At 42.4% G+C, this 22,240-nt stretch overlaps 1 protein-coding gene across 1 annotated transcript in view; it reads left to right on the top strand.

Annotated features, from left to right (window-relative positions):
* Window positions 1-8,422: 8,422 nt before the first annotated feature.
* ANXA5 (annexin A5) overlaps window positions 8,423-22,240 on the top strand; it is a 29,601-nt gene continuing 15,783 nt past the window's right edge. The window contains exons 1-5 of the mRNA XM_024213033.3: window positions 8,423-8,540; window positions 8,850-8,945; window positions 15,785-15,869; window positions 17,380-17,474; window positions 19,541-19,654. Of these exons, the coding sequence (XP_024068801.1) occupies window positions 8,937-8,945; window positions 15,785-15,869; window positions 17,380-17,474; window positions 19,541-19,654 (303 nt within the window). The 5' untranslated portion in view covers window positions 8,423-8,540; window positions 8,850-8,936. The remainder of the gene's footprint in view (window positions 8,541-8,849; window positions 8,946-15,784; window positions 15,870-17,379; window positions 17,475-19,540; window positions 19,655-22,240) is intronic.

Genomic DNA, 22,240 nt, shown 5'->3' with positions numbered 1-22,240 from the left:
TGGAACATTTCATTTTGTATGTGGATAGGCCTATAATGAAAAGCTACAGCACATGAAGGAAATGCCTGCATCTCCTCTGGTGACAAACATGAATATTTTCCCAGTGAGACTGAGGCCAGGTCTACATGACACACTTACTTTGGTATAACTATGTTGCCCAGGGGTGTGAAAAATCCACACCCCTGAGCAACCTAGTTATACAGACCTTAGCCTCCCGCATGTTGACAGTGCTATGTCGGCGGGAGAGCTTCTGCTGCTGACATAGATACTGCCTCTCACGGAGGTGGTGTAACTAAGCCAATGGGAGAGAGCTTTCCTGTCGGCTTAGAGCATCTTCATCCAAGTGCTGCATTGGTGCAGTGTTTGTAGTGTAGACCAGCCCTAAATCCAGCGTCAAATGTTGTAATGTTGGCATGAATCACACTTTGTTTCCATTAACATTCTTTTACAATACTGAGTCTCAAGAGAGGTCAAATATCTACCATTAATATCTCTCTGTAATGGACTGTGTTTAAAAGTTATGAATCACTTATGGGAAGTAGTCACTCCTGGGACCCAAACCAACATCTCTAATTTCTAAAGTAAGCCTTAAAACAATAAACAAAGCAACAAAATCCTTCCCATTATTCGCTGACATACTTAACCTGGGCTTCATTAGACTTTCAGTGCTAGTAAATGCAGCACAGAAATAATTTCATCAGCTGTGTGTCCATCAGGGCCACCCGGTGGGGGGGGGGGCAAGTGGGGCAATTTGCCCCAGGCCCCGGGCCCCACGGAGGCCCCCACGAGAATATAGTATTCTATAGTATTGCAACTTCTTTTTATAGAAGGGGCCCCTGAAATTGCTTTGCCCCAAGCCCCCTGAATCCTCTGGGTGGCCCTGGTGTCCATTATGGTAAATGGAGTCTTTTGGATCCTGCCAGTAATGCGATGGCTTTTCTAACCTTTTCTATATACTACTGAGACAATTTATTTGCACTTGCATAGTACCTTCCATTTCAGGCTCTCAAAGCACTTTGCAAGCCTTCATTTAGGCTAACACCTAAATAAGGTGAGGTAAACTTTTTCTTTTTATAGATGAAGAAACTGATGCCCTGAGAAATTCAGTGAGATCTTCCTCACCACACAGGAAAACTTTGGTAGAACTAGGGATAGAACCCAGATCCCCAGAGTTCCCATCACTAATATTAACCAAAATTTGAGAAGTGCCTTTCCCCCCCCCCTCTGAATACTGGTTTATCATACAATCAACACCATGTCCCTAAAGTCCCTTTGGAGATGTTTGCCCCATGATATTTCACTGCCACCCAGAGAGACTTTCAGTCCAATCTATTGCACTTTGCAGCCTTTATAATAGGACTTGCAACATGTATCTCTCTTAATATATCACAGCAGGAATTTTTGGAGGACTATAACATGCTGCAACCCAGGAAATCCTTTCAATTCTTGGCTGTTCTGTACAGTGTAGGAAAGACTGTACACTTGAATCATTAGGTAGCAACTCCATGAAATAAGCTAAAAGGCCCTTTCCATTTTCAATACAGTTTTGATATGTAGTAGTTGTAGCAATCCTTCCTTTAGTATGCCTTAGTTTTTCTATTATGATACAAGCTAATTGCTCAAATGTTCTGACTGTTATAGAATACTTCTGCAGTGTTGGTATCAAACTGGTGCTCTTCCCTTCCATACAGTACCCTCATTCAGAAGGTGTAAGATTCTAGCGGATCTAGCATCACCTGGCAAAACATCTAACATTTTTTATAGTACAGAAACCACACTTTGAAAACAGCTGCAGTTGGGTTTGATTTTCTTTTGTCTAGGGAGGCTAATGATTTTTCATTGTAACTGACAAGTATATATACAGATCTCTCCCATTGTTGTTGTAGCTATGTTGGTTCTAGGATATGAGAGAGAAGAAGGGTGAGGTGATATTTATTATTGGACCAACTTCTGTTGGTGGAGAGGATGAGCTTGTATGCTTCACAGAGCTCTTCCTCAGCCTATGCTCTGTGCAGCTCGAAAGCTTGTCCTCTCCACCCATAAAAGATCCAGTAAAATGTATTACTTCACCCACCTTGTCTCTCTCATATACAGATCTCAGCTAATTTAGATCAGAATTGTTGTTAATGAAGCAAAATACAACTAATTATTTTTGCTGCTCAAAGTGATTCCAATATGCTATAGCCTGTTGGTTAATTCAGACTTGGAAATTCCATCATGTTGTGACAGATGCAGGAATTTCCTGCAACATTCTTGAAAAAATGTAAGTTTAGGTAGCTTTGGAGGCCATTGTATTACAAATGCTAAGTTTATGTATTATTGTGGGATTGTATGTAACTTCTATGGGGGGAGATGGGACCAATATAAACCTTGGGAAATGTTATACATTTCAGAGGACTATTTGAAATAGTGTGCCAGACACAAATAAACTGATAGACCAACCATAGTTAGGGGGAGGAGTATCAAATGTACCGCTGCTGGTTTTGCAAGAACTCAGCCTTTGAAGCTTTGCCCTGTGGCGGAGGGGGACCTTTGTCTGCTGTGAGGTTTCTAATATAATCTGCATTTCTGAGGTTAATTTGGCTAATCAACTGCCAGCCACTGTACTACACTGTCTGGCTTCAAATTCGGTTAGATATTTTGGGATTAATTTACTCTTTCAGTGAATGAGCTTGAGACTAACCCCAGTGTCATAACTATAAAGGGAAGGGTAACAGCTCTCTGTGTACAGAGACTCCAAATCCTTTTGCCTGTAAAGGGTTAAGAAGCTCGGGTAACCTGGCTGACACCTGACCCCAAGGACCAATAAGGGGACAAGATACTTTCAAATATTGGGGGGGGAAAGGCTTTTGTGTGTGTCCTTTGTTTAAGGGGTTGTTCGCTCTTGGGACTGAGAGGGACCAGACATCAATCCAGGTTCTCCCCATCTTTCTAAACAAGTCTCTCCTATTTCAAACTTGTAAGTAAAAAGACAGGCAAGGCGTCTTAGATTTACTTTGTTTTCTCAACTTGTAAATGTACCTTTTACTAGAGTGTTTATCTTTGTTTTGCTGTACTTTGAACCTAAGACAGAGGGGGGTCCTCTGAGCTCTTTAAGTTTGATTACCCTGTAAAGTATTTTCCATACTGATTTTACAGAGATGATTTTTACCTTTTTCTTTAATTAAAAGCCTTCTTTTTTAAGAACCAGATTGATTTCTCCTTGTGTTAAGATCCAAGGGGGTTTGGATCTGTATTCACCAGGAGTTGGTGGGAGGAAGGAGGGGGGACGGTTAATTTCTCCTTGTTTTAAGATCCAAGGGGGTTTGGATCTGTGTTCACCAGGGAATTGGTGAAAGGGTTCTCAAGGCTTCCCAGGGAGGGGATTCTTGAGATGGTGGCAGCGGGACCAAAGCTAAGCTGGTAGTTAAGCTTAGAGGTTTTCATGCAGGCCCCTACATTTGTACCCTAAAGTTCAAAGTGGGGATACAGCCTTGACACCCAGACTTTTACTTTGCATGGGCCGGGTTCATACCTTCCTGTGTATTTGGAGTTTAGCACAACACATCCCCAATCGTGATTTGAACCCTCTGGGTGCTGCCATAATTAAATAATTATCATGTGTATATGTTCCATTTCTCTTTGGGTTGGATTGTACTTTGTGCACAGCCTGGTGTCAGGGAAGGTGCAGCACTGCACTGTTCCAACAACAGCTCCTGGAGGCATCACTTTTCAACAATGAGGCACAAAGCCACTAGGGTTCTCTGGTGCACTGGGAGAGTTGCTTCCACCTTTCAGGAATTTCTTCACTAGAAAATTAGACTATGTTAGAAAACGGCCTGGAGGAGTTGTCTACACAGACTGCTCAGTCATGTGTAACACAAGAACCATCATGTCAACTGTTGTTCATGGACGAACCTTACTGGAACAATACGCTTAACCACAACCAGCTGACATGGTGTTAAACACATGTGTACACTGGCTGCTAAATCATGTTTGATGTTGTGTTAATTAACACAACTCTCCAAGGCTATGTTTTAACATGACTTAATTTTCTAGTGAAGACAGTACCTATGAGGATACAATGTGTATTTCTCCCTGTGGTCATGCGCCCACTCTCTTGCTGCCCATTTTGGTTAGGTGAGGTTAGTACGAGTCTCACACAGTTCTTGCACTCAGGTCAGCACACAGCCTGTGACTGTGGGAAGGTACAAGAGAGAGGCTACTGCATCTGTAATAGCTAAATGAATTAACTCATCTGTTGCACAAATATAGTCCAAACATCCTGAGATCCTTGGAAAGCCTTCTTTCTCCACAGAGTTATACAAATATTTGCTTGCTACTATAAACCTTGGTTATGCTTTAGCTGGTACTAAAGAACATCTGTCAGTCCCCACCCCATCTGGGCCTTGTGCTTGGCAAAGAAATTGGCCTGTACTACTCAGTTGAAGATCATAGCTGTTAGCAATAGAAAAGCTAAACTCTATTACTTAGATTGTAAGTTTTCTCTGTACTGTGTTTGTGCAGCATCTGGCACAATGGGGCTATTGTCCATGACTGGGACTCCTAGGCACTATGCTAATACAAATAAATTAATAATACATTATAGCATTCAGACCCCTACTGGAGCAGGATCTAGTCTCCTTTGTGGAGGCTGTCTTTAATCCTTTCTTTTTATAAAGCTTCAGCACACTTGTTGGCATCTTTCCCATCCTCACGGCCCCTTTAGTGGCTGCTGCCACAGTTGAGGTAACTTGAGGAATTTCTTGTTTATTTTATGTAGTTTAACACATTCAAGTCTGAAGTTAAATCAGTTTCTCTTCTTACCACTTCGCATGCTTCTTTTCAACTTCTAAAGTGGGTATCAAGAAATAGTTTTGCATATTAAATATAGTACAAGAGACATTAAATCAGTAGGAGCAAAACTTCATCATCCATGATATTCCATAAAATTAAAAAGTATATAACCCATGAATCAAACAGGAAGTCAGGGGAGAAGACCAGTTTCTCTAATGTAATTTGAAAGAGATCTCCTTAAGATGGTGATATAAAATACATGACCATAAGTGAGATGTCAGTCATCCAGTGAGAATAATTTTGTATGTCAGGATTACCTGGTTTAAACAATGTTTCTTTCTAGTAAGCCAAAACCTGAAGGCCAGACCGTTCAAAGCCTACATCATAATTCTAGGGCCTGAGGAGGCTCTCTGGAGTCAGAAAGTCTGGAAAAGAATTGGCTCCTGTTTGGCTTGGTAGTGGGTTTTTGTCTTTCCAAAGAAGTATAATTGCATTAGAGCTGGTCAGACAATGTTCACTGAATAATTTATTACACAAATTTATTAGAAAAATTTGTCTATAATTGAGTGAATATTTCCCCATATTTACCTAACTTTACAGAACACTTTTTGCATCAGCAAAGTTGACAGTAAAACCTTTGTGTAAACCTACTGATACAGCATATGTCAAGGCAAAGTGGGATTATGACTTTACTAGTGGATTTCTACACATCTTGCTAATTGCTGACTTTAGGATACTATTGAGTCCACTTGCTGCTTGTCCAATTAAAAATCCTCCCCCTTTATAGGGATTCTACTGTATGGATCTGAGTAATGAATACGATCTGATTGAGTTTCACTTTCCTATGCTCCAGCAGTTGTGGTTCTCTCTGCCTGGTGCCTTCTTTGTGTATGCAGTTACATAGATATTTACATGCCTCAGTCTGACTTGGTTGGTTTAGAACTCTATTAACTTTCCAAGTTTGGATCCCACTGCAGGTTGATTCTCTCGCTTTCCTTCATCATAAAGCTGGAAACCTGGTTTCAAAGTACTGTTATTGCCTATGTAAAGAAAGAAACTATCTTTCACTTTTGCACTGTGAGACCTGAATGCTTTAGGTCTAAAAGCAATCAGCTTGAACTCTTGGAAATGTTTTTGGAAACAACAATTTCAAAAGCTATAAAACTCTGCCATTTGAGGCCCTGATCTGGAATCTGATCCATATTGGTGCACCGCTGTGCCCACGTAGAGTTCCATTACCTTCAGTGAGACTCTGCATGTATGCAAAATTAAGACTGCAGAACCTAACATGGTACATGCCCTAATTAGCAAACATTGTAGTTTCAGGCCCCAGTCCTGCAAAGAGAATCCTTGGGCCTATGTGGAAGTAAGTGGGGCTCTGGAAGTGAAGAGGTCAACCTGACAGTCTCTCTTCACAGTATCAGGAAGACCATAGATTTCAAAGTGTCCCTCCCACACACTTTTGTAAGAAAACATCCTTATAGTAAACTCTCCCCAAAATATTAAAATATATTGCAACACATTAAACTCTGATTCTAGTCCTTTATCCTATTTCCTTTGATTGTTAATGTACTGTCTAGATAAAATGAAGAAGGCAAAACAACTGACTCACCCTCCCCCCCCCCCCACTATTCTACTGTTCTGTGTTGACACAGATAAATAAATACACACATTTAAATTGGGTTTAAGTAGCTACAGTAAAAAAAACAAACCCACCCTAATTTAAAGAGATCACATTCATACATTGTCTTGGCAGAATGCCAACTTCTCCCTATGGTGTAATTTCCGCTTGTTCTTGCAGCCCAAAGCAAACAGATTTAGACTCCCATGTGATTGAGGAAACAGGATTTCAACTCCTGATGGGGAAGACACTGCACAATATAGCATATAGTCTGTGTGAGTATCTTCCCTGAGTTCCCTCCTCTGTACCTGGCTTACTAGACGGTTCTTACTCTTGTTTAGGACATCCCAGACAGGAAAAAGTTGCATAGAAAAGCACTAATGTCCATAGATGTCCTGCTCCAACTCGTGGATAAATTGGTTGTTCAAGTTGGATGGTCTTAACCAATATTATGAAACAAAACAATGTCTTACATTTACCCCATTCTTAATTTATGTGTGTGTCATCCCAAAGTATTTTACAAACATAGGCTCTAACTGTACAAGCTGTTCTGTGCTGACGGACCCATGTGCCAACACAGAGCCACACTGATTTGAACGAGGCTCTGTACACGCATGGGGGAATCTACCTGAATGGAACAGCTTGCTGGATTTCAGTGGAGGCATTAACTAAATTAGCTGGAGGAGATCTATGAGGAGGGAGGTGGCTTTAGCTCTTCCCATGCAAACAATGCTCTGGGTGTTCTTGCGTGTGGGGGAAGAAAAATAGTAGGGAATTCTACATTGCTGCTAGGGTGTTCTCAGCTCAGGGGTACTTAAGCTATAGTGAAACTAGGCAACCTCTTAATGACCCATTGTAACTTCAAAATGTTTACAATTCCATTGCACAGGCAGGTGAGACAATATATGGAGTAAAGAAAGTTAATCTCTGGCTAGGTCATACTAATAAAAGGGAAATTTTAAAAATCAGTGCAGGCTTGTTAGGTCTTGTTCACAATGATGATAGGGCCTCAGCTGAAATTAATGGGAGTTTTGCTATTGACTTCAGTGGGAGCAGTATTGGGGTTGAGGCCCTTATTTTGAAGGCAGAGCCTTCCGCAGCAATGCATTTGTTCTCTGTTTAAAGAACTGTTCATTTGCTGAAAAGCACCCCTAACTGCAACCTCCCGGAGCATGGGAAGGCTGTCGTTTAAAGGCAATCACCAGTGAGCCTCCTTGTGACATATAAAGAAGGCCCAAAATATATTGTTCATTTCTGTTGTTTTCCCCCCATTAGAAATATAAATAAGTGTGGGCTACCCAGTGTTTTCTGGCCAAGTATCAAGGCAGTAAGGCCTGTGCACGGGCCGGAGGGGAAAGGGTTTTTAAGCAGCCTCTTTAAAACTTATTTCTGATTGGTTACCACCTATGTATTACCAACAACAGACAAGGTGGGGGAGGAAAGATTGTTCTGTTAAAGGTTTGACCCCCCACATCTCCTTGTCATCAGTGGTTGAGAAACCCTGCCTCCATCCAGTGCTTGGCTTTTCCAAGAAGAGCATTCAGGAGCAAAACCCGTGAAGACTTGATAGTACTTAGTTGGGATTTTTTTTTTTTTTTTTTTTAAAACCCCAGGCTCCATCTCGCCCAACATGCTCCCAGCTGCTCAGGCCAGCCTGCCTATCTTGCCCCTGTGTGCCTTATCCTTTAGTTAAAGCAGACATCTGTGTACGGTTGCTACTAGTTGTATACGGAGAAAAGCAACCCCAGTGTTATTCCCGAGGCCTCGCTCTCTGTCGGAGCCCAGCATGGCCGAGTGGGATGGGAGAGGACACAGACAGAAGCCAGCCTGAGGCAAGGTCCCCGGCCCCGGGGGATTCCAGCACTGGGCGCCTGTAGGGTGACCAGACAGCAAGTGTGAAAAATCAGGACAGGGGGTGGGGGGTAATAGGAGCCTATATAAGAAAAAGACCCAATCTGGTCACCCTAGGTGCCTGGGGCGTGGCTGCCGGCTGCTCAGCCCAGCGGGGGCGGGGATGTGACCGGAGCACCGGGCGTGGCCGGCGTTGGATGGAGCAGAGCGGGGCTGGGGCTCTTCATTGCTCCGTTTAACTCGTAGCAGCCGCAGCGCTCCAGGCTCGTGTCTGCACCCGGGGACATCCGCGGTGAGTAACGGGGCGAACGGCCGAGGCAGGGGCTCGGTGGTTACCGAGGGGCGAGGAGCAGCTGCAGGCTGTGTGGCAGCGGGCTGCCCTCTGTCTCCCTTCCGCGCGGGGAAGACGGGAGCGATGGGGGTGCCTAGGGATGGGCGTTGGCCCGGGGTTCCTGCTTCATTTCACCCGACACAAACTCCAGCTTCCCCAAAGTCCCGTGTTTTTGGCTTGCAAAATTGCTCCGGACGTGAAACGGAGCCGGTCCCCAGCGGGCTGCTGCCCTCTTGGCCCCGGGCTCCACATAACTTGTCTTTCCACTAGGCTGAGGTGCCCAGGGGGAACACAGGACGCGCCCTGTCTCTCTTGCAAGGAACACGCTCGCTTTCTGCCCACTGATCCTCAGGAGCCATGGCAAAGGTGAGTCACTTCGCAGCTCTCCTTATTTTGTGCTTTCTAAAGGCTAAAAAGTTTCTGTTTTGCCGTGGTAAGTGCTTGTGTGCGTGGCAAACCCACTCTGGAGGGGCATTTGACCAAATGTGATGACGATTCCCGTTGCTTTAAATCCATTCTGGCGTTTCTTTCCTGGCTGCTGCTTATTTAATTATTCATCACTGCCAAGGTTTTCTGTTGCAGCTGCTGTTTTTAACCACAGCTCCATTTTAGTATAGTGGAAACACAGTAAAAGTGCAGGAGTGAATGACGTGGGCTTTCTTGGACTCCTCCAAAGCTAGACAACATTCTTTCTAAACTGCCCTTTTTCCCCTTTTTAAAAACTCTTGGCCTATCTCTAATAAACTCACCCCAAATTCCAAAGATGCTGAAACAGGAACTCTGACAACTCATCGTAATCATGTGAGAGAAACATCAGACCAACTTTTTCTCCCAGTTTCCTTTCATTTAGCCAAGTTTTTTGTAGTGCATATTTCTGCTAAGAGTGGGTGTAGCCTTTTTCTACTGGAGTAAGGAGAAGGGAAAATTTTTTTTCTTCTTTACTTTCTTCCTCCATTTAATCTGTGTAGCATAAAAAGTCTGTGTTGAGAAGCAAAACTCCTCGGATAGATCCATAAACTGCTAATCTATTCTAATGCTTTTTCAGCCATTTTTTCCCCCCCAGAAAGTTTTATGCCTTTTCCAGTATCTTCTTATTTTTTACTTTGTTATTGGTCACTCTCCTTTTCAATGATTAGTTGACTCTGTAACATTTTAGGCTAAATGGTTGTTTGAAAAACAAACATAACAATAATCTCCCTATATGTTTACCCAATCCCATCAAACATAAATACTCCATAATGTCTGAGAAGCCAAAAAACAAACTTAAAACTGCTGGTCCATATCTTCCAACTGTTTACACAAGTTATTAAATGTATGAGCATGTTCCAAGAGTGTAGTCTGTGGAAGTATTTAATTATGCATCAAGTTGAACTTATATTAATGAAACTTCTAGCAGTAGCTTTTAGCCTCAATATGCATTTTTAACAACCTTCAATATTTACATAAATTAAGGGAAATTGTTACTGTTTTAAACACTATTCTACTGAACTTTACCTGTTTGGTAAAGATTGGATGCTTAGGCTTTTATTGTTATAAACCCCGTTTTCCTAGGAGTTTGGAATGGTTCCAAGATGCTGATTCTGCTCATGATAGTCCAGTTAGGCACATGTAGGCTTGGTACCCTGATCGTGGAAACAGATCTCTTGTACCTTTACAGAACCCCGCTGACCTTGTGCAGACTGCCTTTAGCATTGGGACCATATTTTCTTTTTTCCCTTTTTAAAAAGCCATAAGAGGCCATTCAGTTTCCTCAGTCTACTTCAAATGGAAACTACATTTTATTTTGCTATGCTCTAATAAACAGTACCTCTGTGACAATAATATTTCACGCTTCCCCAGTGTAGACTGATTAACAGAGACACTTAGGTATCTAAAGTGGCAGATAGGCACCTAATCCAACATTTAGACACCACTGATATTCGCAAAACCACTGTTCAGGTGCTACTGACTGTATAGATGCTTACATTTCTGCAGGGAGGGGGTGAAGAGGGGGAAATGTGCACAAGCCACCAGAATCCTGCCACTAAGTTGCTCATTGCCCTAGCTCACTACTAACTGCCAGGGGTTTCTCAAACTAGGTGTTCCCCTGCCCACCTCGCTTGCAGGGCCTGATCCAGTAGGTGTGCTCAGAGCATGCCTAGCCACACAAAAGACAGCAGGGGTGAGCAGGTTGGGAATTTTGGGGTTGATTGGAATACTTGTCCTATTTTACCCAATAGCCCAGTGGTTAGGGCACTCACCTGGTATGTGAGAGACCCAGGTTTGAATATCCACTCTGCCTGTTTTGGGGCAGGGACTTGAATGCACCTCCTATGAGGGTACCATAATCACCAGGCTATATAGACTATTCTGGAATGAGTGTGTCTCTGCTTCCTTTTGAAGCTGTTTCATTTTGTAGAAATGTTTCTTGGAGCAGAGACTTGAACCACTGGTTTAATATGTTTGTTGCTGTTTTTTCTCTCTGTGTGTTTATGCAGCCATAGAGGGCTGTATTTGGAAGTGTCTCAACATTTTTAGCCATAATTGATCCCAGAGAAAGGCAGAACCTTTTAGAAAGTCTGTAGAATAAGCTCGGTTTCATTGTGCACGCATTCATATGTGTATATATACAAATGCACACAGTTTTCTTAGTGTCTGGCCCAGATAATTTCATAGCATTTTTGAAACAGTGCTTTGAAATTAAAATGCAAATCAAAGTAAAAATGAAATTTAAATAAAACTATTGCCATCTAATTCTGTATGTGTGTGTTGAACTGAAGGGTCACAGAGTTTGAAATAGTTATACAGTGCAACATAGTCACCTTTTATTATGAGGGATAGCTCAGTGATTTGGGCAGTGGCCGGCTAAACCCAGGGTTGTGAGTTCAATCCTTGAGGGGGCCATTTAGGGATCCGGGCCAAAAATCTGTCTGGGGATTAGTCCTGCTTTGAGCAGGGGGTTGGACTAGATGACCTCCTGAGGTCCCTTCTAACCCTGATATTCTATGATTCTATATATGTTTAATAACAAATAAATTGTTGAAAAGGTTCAGTAGTATGTTTTCTTTAGTGTCTCACCTAATCCTTTAAATATTTGGTTATGCCTAGTAATGGCAGAAAAACTATTGTAGTTACTAGCATTTTTGCATGCTACGCTTCCAGCAGAGGAAGGTTTATTTATCTGGTGGAATAGCTGTAATAACGTAGCTACACTATAGTGTAGTACAATTTCTAGACTGAACTCTGTGCATCCCTGTTAACTAGTCTCCTTTGTAATTGGCGGAATGCTGTTGACCTAAAGGGTTGGCTTTTCTCACACTGCTGCACTCGCTAAAGCTGGGAATGGGCGATGGGATGGATCACTTGATGATTACCTGTTCTGTTCATTCCCTCTGAAGCACCTGGCATTGGCCACTGTTGGAAGACAGGATACTGGGCTGTATGGTCTGACCCAGTATGGCATTGTACACCAGAAATATTTTCCTAATTTTCAGTTGACCAAGATGCATTGGAAACTGTGCCTACTGATGTGGGTTAATTTTAAAATAATAATTTTTAAAAAGGGAGCAGTAAGAAACTTTTCTGTTTATAAAATAATGGTTGGATCTGACAATCCCAATATACTTGGGTCCCAGTCCTGCAAATTCTCATATGCTTGCTTTCAAGCACATGGGTAATCTCATTGAGCTCAATATCATTCAATGAGATTATTCTTCATGTGCTTAACTACATGTGTGTTTGCAGAATTGAGCCTTGAATAGTGTCATTGACTTCACTGATGCTACTTGTGTAAGGACTCTGCATGAACAAATGTTTCAGGGTTAGCCCCTAAATGATTGCATGCTTAGGTTTCTCTCCTCTTCTGTTTCTCTGGGCAACTGGTGTCAGGATCAGCCTGCACATGTTCTGTGCTAAAGTCCAGGAACTGACTCATTGACTCCCACTTGGATGCTGTGTAATTCTTTCCTTTGTCAGAAGTTTAAGTTTAGTAGAACAGCCATGTTGGAGTCTATTAACCGGAGCTTAGCTTTTCTCCTTTAAACCTACGTGTCTAGATGGCCAACACAAAACACTGCTATAGTCATTTTTCATATGTGTCTTTAAAAAAATTATGCATACACACCCACACTTTTGTCAGTGGGGGGTATGTGTGATCCTGTGGTGCCTGGGGCAGCATTCACTGGAAATGCCAAGGTCAAGACAGGCTGCAAAAGGGAGAGCAGATACTCCCAAGACTGGTATAAGTAAGCTATGTGGAAGGGTAACCCTGCTCCTGTCTAAAAGGCTGTGATATGAGCTATGTGGCAGGGCCATTTTATAAGTCTAAGAAATACATACAGTAGCAGTATAGGCTATAGCAACTTTGCTTCAGAGTGGAATGTGTAGCATGCAAATGAACCCTAATACCCAGAATGATTTTCTAGCTTATATCTATGCCAAAAAAATTCAGGAATCTTTTGGCAACCTCAGTAAATGCAAAGCATACCATAGAAAGTCTCTGGAAGTGAGAATTCTGAAAGATTTGATTTAGTTAACAAAACTAAAAAAAGGTCTTGGAGAGAGAGAGACTCTTGATCAAAGATACTTAATATCTTTATGTGTAACTTGGCTAAAAGATGACTAAGTAACTTTAGGATCATTGAAAGGAAGTTTAGGAATTGTTCAGGGTGTTTCCAGGTAAGTGGATAAGCAAAGGAAAACCTGAGGCTGGAAACCACTTTCTAAATGTGAGGCCTAAGAGACTGTGGAATAGTCTCCCAGGGGAAATGGTGATAGTTCCATGGCTTGAATTATCATCTAGACTATGTAAAGCCCTAGAGAATATTCTGTTGAATAACCTTGCCTTGGCAAGGGTTATGGACAAGGTAACCTGATGGAGGCCTTTTTTTAATCTCTGTCTGATTTGCTAAATCAAGTTCTGTTTGTTAATGTGATCAGTAGAGACTTATTTCCAAGGGCTATTGAGAAAAGACAATGAATATATGCTGTAAGGCTTATAGTAGAAACACTGCCCGTTGTTTGAAATGGAAAAAGAAAATGCTACAAGGGGAGTATCTCATCCCCCACGTCTGTTGTGAACTGAAGAAATCTATTAGAAATGTTGTATTGCTATGTGTATGTTTAAATGCTGATATGATACTGGTTAATTTGTTTGTTTACCTTTAGTGCTTCTCCGAGTGTGAGGTGAGATTAATTTGAGACACATGGCAATGCTCCCACTAGGGCATGATGCAAACTTGGCTCGAGAAACTATTACTTCCAGTGTGCACTGATGCTGGTTACTGCCCCCGTGCCAGTTCTACGCTTTCTCCTTTCCATTCTGGCCTATTTCCTCTCTCCACTCTTCCCCCCTCCTCTTCCCCATGCAAAATCACTTCCACCAATTTGTAACAATAGCACTGAGTAATTGAAATTGCCAAGCTGAGGTCAGAACTTCCTCTCAGAAGCCAGGTGGCTTGTAAAATATGGTTGAAGAGAAATAAACAAATTATTTTCAGGATTTCTACTGTATTTGCATGTGTCCTTGTTGGTATTTTTGAACTGTACCTGAATGTTGACTGGAATTTTTTGGGCGGGGGAATATTCAACTGATGTACAGAAAACTTATTGACAACAGACTGGGCTAGAATAGGAGGAACAGGATTTGGTATAAGAAACCATATCTTTGAAAAGGCCCTGGGATTATTCAGTACATTGCTGCAGTTATGTGAAATGAACATCTAGAGCAAGGACAACATAAATACTTGCCCTGAGAGTAAAAGTGTTAAAAAATTTAATTGAAAATGTACAGCGTTTTTATCGGTGTTTTGAACATCTGGTGGGGGTTAATAGAGGATTATATTCCTACTATGGAATCCTGGAAGATAGTCATGTACAGGCAGATTTAAAAAACCGAACAGACATAGTCTCTCTCTCTTTTTAATCAAATTGGTTTTCAGAGAAAATTCTAGACTCTCCTTTTGGTTTCCTCCATGTTCAGGGCCTTTTATAGCTCTACCCATCTCTACCTACTCATTCCTGTTTCTTAATACATCCACCCGCCACCTCTGCTCTGCCAGCAGTACCAGTCTCAACAGTCCACTTCTCCAACAAATGCCTTATATGTGGGACATTGTCGTCGTGCTGATCACTGCCTTTCTGCTGTGGTGCCTACAAGAAATCTCAGTGAATGATGGCTAGCCTTGGGGTAGAGGGGAAAAGGGGAAATAATAATAATTTTATATATAAGTTGCATTTGCTCTGGTGTTTCCTTTCCCCCATCTCTAGTATATCACTTGTCTTACAATTGTAAGATTTTGGGGGCAGGGATTTTGCCTACCTAGCACAATACAATGGGGCCCTGCTTTGCAGTGTTTAGAGGATCCAATAAGAGATATAACTGCTACATAGTAACTCCTATTAAATTCTATGGGACTTTTCCATAAGGGTGGCTAATTTTAATGTATTTGATTCTAAAAGAGAACTTCTGAAGGTGATGTACAATGGAAACAGTGTAATTGTGTGTGTGTGTGTGTGTGTGTGTGTGTGTGCACATGCCCATGTGCTGACCCTTTCATTCTTATGTTGACCTATATTGCCAATTGTGACTTACTTCTTACCAAATTTAGCTGGGCCATTCAATAATAAAAAGTTGCTCATGTCAAAGGAAACAGGAAGTAAAGTTGAATGCCAGTGTGGATTTTACAGTGTCATGTTGTTTTTCAGAAGAGTATAATGAAACTTCTTAAAATGTGGTGCTGTGTGACAGATCTATAATACCTTGTTCTCCAGATAAGTGATATACCTCTTGCATTCTATGTCTGGGGTCAATTCTTTTAAAACTGCACAAGTGGCCCTAGGATTCTGTGTACAACTTTTCCTAGGACATGTCCTGTATGTAAATGTAAAGCCACAAATGGTATGGTTCGTTATAGGAGCCATGTCACTATGTTGCTTTTAGGTGCTAATGTTTAAGGCCTTGGTCTTGCAAGCCACTTCATGCAAATGTACCCATGCCCCTGGTAGCTCCTGTGTACACTGAACTGAATCCAAGTTAGCACCTATCTGGTAAGAATTGTGTTTAGATATTGTAGCAAGAACTGGTTTAAACAGCATTTTTCTAGCAAAAAAATTTAACATTCAGATCTCAGTCCCAAGTCACAGCTGGGATCCTGATATGAGCAGATGTGCAGTGGATTCATTAAATAAGCCGATATCTGCTGCTTCATGGCATTTTTCTCCTTTAGCTCTCAAGAGGGACCGTGAAGGACTTCCCTGGTTTTGATGCCAGAACTGATGCTGAGACTCTCCGTAAGGCAATGAAAGGATTGGGTAAGAATTATGGATATGTCCGCTCAGAGGTAGTTATTTCTATCATCTAGATGGGAAGCTTTTCGTTTTCCTTTTCTGACACAATAGAATGGCTGTGTACTGAAGTTTTACATTAGCTAAAGCAAACAAAGATAAGAGATTTTTAATTTTTTATGTGTGATGGAATTATAACCCTGTGAGCACAAGAGTCAGGGTTTCTTCCTATTCTGGTTCTGCCATTCTCAAGGAAGTTCACCCCTAGCCCAGCACAGGGAGATACAAGCCACTTCCCTTATTCAAAAGCAGGGGTGTATGCAGGAATTCAAGTTTGGCCCCTTTTGCAGGGGCACATTCTGTTCCCCCTCTTCCGCTCTTCCCTCCACATCCCCTCCCCCAGGCCCTGGTAGGAGCTCGCTCTTCCCCCACCCTGGCAGGATCTCTTCCCCAGCCCAGGAGGGACTAACTGTTCCCTTGGTTGGAAGGAGCTTGCTCTTCCCTCTTGCCTGCCCCAGCAGGAGCTCACTTCCCCCATTTTCATCCTCGCTGCTGGGGCTGGAGAAATCCTGTGCCCCCGACGATTACTGGGGTGTGTGTCTGTGCCCATGCTTGCCCCCCTTTGTGCACGGCCCTGTTCAAAAGCTGCTGCCCTAGCTTACATTCCCTACTGCCTTGGTCTCTGTGAGGCTAGCAGCAGGAGGGAATCAGTGGAGGTTTAGGGAGTCCCTTGCAATCCACCCTTTACCTCCTCTAGCCAGACCTCCACATCAGGAGTTTTTGTGGGGGGTAATGCAGAGCTGGAATAACCAGCTCTGTGTCTTACAGAGAAGCCCCCTTTCCTGGTGCTGCTTTTCGGGGGCACTTATCTCTTTCCTATGGCCCCTTTGCGTCAGTATAACCAGAGCAAAGGGCCGGTAGGACTATGTGAATCTAGCCCTCTCTGAGCTTGGGTAAGGTATAGGTATACTCTTTGTATCTCAGTTTATCCATGTAGGACCACACTGTGATACCCCTACTCATGCTGCATCATTAATGGAAATAGTAATTGCTCTGTGTGAATAAGGGTTTTGCCATCTGGTGCACATAAAGTAAGAATAGGATATAGCTATCCTATCCGGGTTAATGGCTAGATGCATCCCTGGTGTTAACTCTAGGGGTGCATTTAGCCTGAAGTAAATCACTGAGAGTCACACATGAGAAGTTTTATAGAAGTACAAAGTATGATTAATTTCTGTAGCTGCTGTCTGTCATGTTGGGAGCTGAGCCTGCAGTGGTATCCTGCCTGAGAGCAGCATGTTAGAACTCCATCCATTTTATTCTCATACCAGTGTGTCAGAATCTAATGGCATGGCTTGAGGTGTACTGAAATTTTCATCAGTGTGGCTATTTAACTAAACTGCTGTCTGCTTTTTATCTTTGATTTAGTGACACTTCATAATGTTCAGTCCTCTCAAAGTTTACACCATTAGATTTCTAAAAAAGTTTTTATAACTGTTAATGTTCTTTTTTTTCCCCCCTCTTCAAATAACTTCAGGTACCGATGAAGAGGCTGTCCTGAAGATCCTTACTAGCAGAAGCAATGCTCAACGCCAACAAATTGCAGCTGCTTTTAAAACTTTATTTGGCAGGGTAAGAGGAGGAAGAAAGTACTCTAAAAATCAGCTGAATGGAACACTCTCACAGTCCATCCACTCTTCTGTAGAATGTTCATTTAATGAGAATATGTGGTTCTATTGTTTGTCTGACTTTTCCTTTAAAAATATATCCTAATCACCAATGAAATAAGAATATTCAGTTTAGATTATCACATAGACATTACATTCTCTTTTCCATGTGCTCCTCCTGTGGAGTCTTCTGACCCACTATAGTCCAAACGGCATCTTCGCTTTCCTATTACTCTTTGTGTGCTTCAAGGATTGATCCTCGTTCCTGATATACAGATACGTACAAGTATTTTGATGCCAGAGGTGCTTCTTGATCTAGTGGGACAGGAAAACCAGTATACAAGTAATGAAACAAACAACTGGTGGTGACTAAAGAGAAGGGGTTGTGGGCTTAAATTTCAAAGTGCCCGTGCTTGTGGTGAGTGCCTGTGACTCTTGACTTCAGTTGGCATTATGGGGGCTTGAAACTTTGGAAAATCTGGCCCTGGCATATGGAGTCTTCTCCAAATCTAGATAGAGATTTCCAAATCTGTCTAGGGGATTTAGACTCAGCATTGAAAATCTCAACCATTGTTCCTTGTGTTCAGTATGGGTATGACTACACTGGAAACTTCAAAGCGCTGCCGTGGGAATGCTCCCGCGGCAGCGCTTTGAAGTGCGAGTGTGGTCACCCACGAGAGAGCTCTCCCAGTGCACCTGGTAATCCACCTCTACGAGGGGATTAGCTCCGAGTGCTGGGAGTGCAGGTCGGAGCCTGTTGACACTAGCGCTTTAAAGCGCTCAGACTTGTTGCGCTCAGGGGGGTGATTTTTCACTCCCCTGAGTCAGCAAGTTAGAGTGCTATAAAATGTAAGTGTAGACAAGCCCTATGAATAAGATAGTTCAGTTGAAGGGTGTAGTAAGATGAGGCCCTGAGACATAAACCCTTGGTATCAGAGCCCGGTATGAGGCCTGAGGCCTGAACTGAAGTAATGGTCAAGACATTGCTAACATAAAGCGAAGTTAGGCTGTGAGCCAGAGGCAGGCCCTGCTCACAGAAGTTGGCAAGAGGAAGGCTGCTAAAAGCACGTATGAAAGCACTAATAAAATAAAATGAATGTATGCCAGAACGGCACCAGAACAGCCTGATATGAACACATCTCACACAGATAACAAGGAACAGGCAGACCCAGCCTAAAGACAGTATAAAAGGACAATATAATGGATGGACAATATGAAAGGACAATATGATGAATAGACAGTATGATGGATACTTATTTGTCCTGCACCATGAGAGAGGCAACACCATAATGCATAGAGGGGCTGTACCTCAGTGCATTCAATGATGTGTAACCTGTCTGTGCCTGTGTATAAGACTGCATCCCTGAGTGGACGTCTTTGTCTGGCCTAGGGGGCAGTGGAAAGTCCCGCCACTGACTGAGCCGGTCCATTGTCAGGGAGCACATATGTACTAGCAGACACATCGATATCTAATCCAGCGAGCTAGAGGCAGTGTTTCTCTTCGACAATAAACCTGGCTGGGTGCCTTCGTACCTTACTAGAGTCTGTGGTCATTGGGGGTTCTCTTGGGGTCTGCTGTGCCAGCTATCTGCGCAGAGCCGGGGCAGCACACAGAGGGAACACACGCACGCAGCCGACTGATATCAACATTGAACAGAGCAGAGCACCACACCTGAGGCCATCTGACAATAAAGGGGAGGGTGGACATTTAACTGTTAAAAACAGTATTTTTTAATGTGCAAAAATCTCCTTCATTTGCTGAAGTTGTATTAGTTCATTACTTTTATCCTGTTAGTATCCTGCTTTTGCTTTCATCTAATAATTTTAGTCCTCAAATGAGGTTCATCAAAGTGTTTTCTATAACCCACAGACCAAAATGTATTCCTGTATTACAAATACCTATGCATTCTCTACCTTAGACTTTCAGCTATACTTCCCCCGTCTCAAAAAACTTAGCAACGGCTCAGCTATGTGCATGCCTTTTGAAATGGCTTCCTTCCTAATTGTAGCACTGTTTATTCTGTGAGTTAGGATCTTGTAGATGACCTGAAATCAGAACTGACTGGCAAATTTGAAACCCTGATGGTGGCTTTGATGAGACCAGCACAACTTTTTGATGCCCATGAACTGAAGCATGCCCTTAAGGTAAAAGGAGTGGGAGAAAATGAAACAATTGAATGAAATATTTCTTGCTCCGATCTTGTCACTTTAAGAATGATTTGCTTCTTTTGAGTTAGAGATTTCATTTTAATGCTAATAACATACTATACTGATTACATTCATGTTTCTAACATTGATTTTCATGACTTGACTTGTTGTTAACAGCTCATCAGAGGTAGGTAGGTTAGAAATCAAGAATTACAAAAATGTCTGTTTTCAAAGAAACATTAGATGTTAAAAGATTAGTGTCTGTGGAGTTGGGCATTAAAAGGTGTGCACCTTGAGACTTGTCTTACTTAGTAGCAGTTAATTTCAGTGTAGTGGGTTTTTTGTGTGTTTTTTGTTTAACAAAACTACTCCTTGCCGCATTGTTCAATATAATATTTATTGTGCAGCACACAGAAAAGACAGTTTACTCACATCATACTAGGAGTCACAAGGTCTATAGATTGTTCAGGGCAGTTGATAAGTTAGTGCAGTGGTTTCCCAACTTCTGTTATTAACCACTATTTAAGAGAGAGATCCTCTTGTGCACCGATGTGGTATCAGGAGTGGTTGATGATTGGTTTTATCCCTTCATTGGGTATCTGTATTGCTTTCCTTGTATAGATCTGCACTAATCTCTCCAGGTCCCTCTGTAGTTTGGTCATGTTCACCTCCATGCGTCTCTCCCCACCCCCCTTTCCATTTTTAGTATGGTCAAAAGTTTGACGGGTGAATTGACATCAGAGAGTGATGAAGTGGTACCTTGAATAGAGATGGGTTAGTCAATGACATGCTCTTGTAAATTGGTGCTCTAAGTAAAAATTTATGGGCAGGTGTTTATCCCTTTTGAATCAGGTCTAAAAATGTACCATTAATACATAGGAAGAATTAAACTCCTGTAAATTTGTAACAATTCTCTTTTTGGCTAAATACATTGCTCCCTTTTTGGGGAAAAAGAAGCAGATAGCACCAGTTTCCTATTTTATCTATCTAGTCCTACAGTTTGAGCATGTTGTTCAGTGTGCCTTGACTTCTTTTCTGAAGCACTGTTGCTATTTGTCCCTGACGACATCAGCTTTGAAGGCCAGGGGTTAGAATATGAATGTCTCTGAATTGTTTGTAGAATTTACTAATTAAACCAGAGAACGTTGAACTTGACATGGTACTATCTAGTGCTCAGCCAAGTGACCTGGAGAGGTAAATTCCCAAGACCTTTGTTAACACACTGGTTAATAGGTTAGCTACGTAAACTGCTTTTCCAAGGACCTTCCTGATGAGAATAGTATCCTAACCAAATATTGACTCTGAAGTCTGGGATTCTTTTGTAACGTCTCAAATAATATTTGGAGAGGGAAGGAGAAGGGACATTGAACATAGAAACAAGTAGAAGCCTGGCTGAGAAGAGGCAAAAAAACTGTCCCTCCCCCCCCCGATTAATTTTGTTTTTAAAAAAAGGCAAAGAAAAATGGGCAGAATGGAGGGTTGTAGGAGAGCAGGGATGAATAGTGAAGCAAGATTTTTTTTTTTCTTTTCCCTCTAACACTCAACGTTAAAATAGAATAAATGATATTAAACAAAGATGGTTAGGTTGTTAGCATTTTTTCTTTTTAAAAATAAGTGGGCTAGATTCACAAAAGGACTTAGATACCCAACTGCCACTTTAAGTGCCTAAATCCCAGAATCAGGCATCGCTGGGATTTGCCAAATCCCCACTCAGATGCTACCGAGACCTGTGGGCACCTAAACTTGTTCATCACCTAAATTTTTGCAGTAAAAGTTCACGTGACACCTATATTTCTGCCTCTCTGCATATGCTCTGTTGCCTCACCCTAGGCATCTGGATGCCTAAGCTCCAGTGTTATGCATGAACTGGGGGAAGACAGGTGCTCCTTCGCCTAACTTGCTTGCAGGGCCTGATCTGGTAAGCATGCTCAGAGCTCACCTCCTGGATTAGGCCCTCATAGGTGAGCTCATAAAATGAGGGGGGAGGACTTTCCTTTTGTAACCTTTAGCCCCATGGTTAGAACACTTATTTGGGATGTGGGAGACACCCCCCGCCTCCCCCATTCAAGTCCCCCATCTGCCTAATGAGGAGAAAAGGATTTGAACTCTCAGGTGCATCTGATGAAGTGGGTTATAGCCCATGAAAGCTTATGCCCAAATAAATTTGTTAGTCTCTATGGTGCCACAAGGACTCATCATTGTTTTTGCCGATACAGACTAACACAGCTACCCCTCTAAAACCTGAACTCTCAGGTGAGCATCGTAACCACTGTCCTGTAGAATATTCTGATAGGTGGTGGGACAGCATCCCTCAGTCTCTCCTGTTTAAGCTATGGATAAATAATGAGAGTGATGGGGTTGGCGGGGAAGAGAGAGTGTCATTTTCAGGACCGTGCATTCTCTATAGTCTAGTAGTTAGGACACCCATGTGGGAGATCCAGGATCCAGTCCCCTTGCTCCAGTGACTGTTTTTATTTATCCACAGCTGAACAGCTTCAACAGGAGAGACTGAGGGAGCCCAATGTCAGAATATCCCACAGCTCACTGGCTAGGGCACTCACTGGAGAGGTGGCAGATCCTTTC

Source organism: Terrapene carolina, unplaced genomic scaffold, assembly GCF_002925995.2.
Source record: "Terrapene carolina triunguis isolate 2854851 unplaced genomic scaffold, T_m_triunguis-2.0 Scaffold66, whole genome shotgun sequence".
In the NCBI taxonomy this organism is placed as follows: Eukaryota; Metazoa; Chordata; order Testudines; family Emydidae; genus Terrapene; species Terrapene triunguis.
The sequence above is the reverse complement of the archived record's forward strand: the minus strand, read 5'-3'. Positions and strand labels throughout refer to the sequence as shown.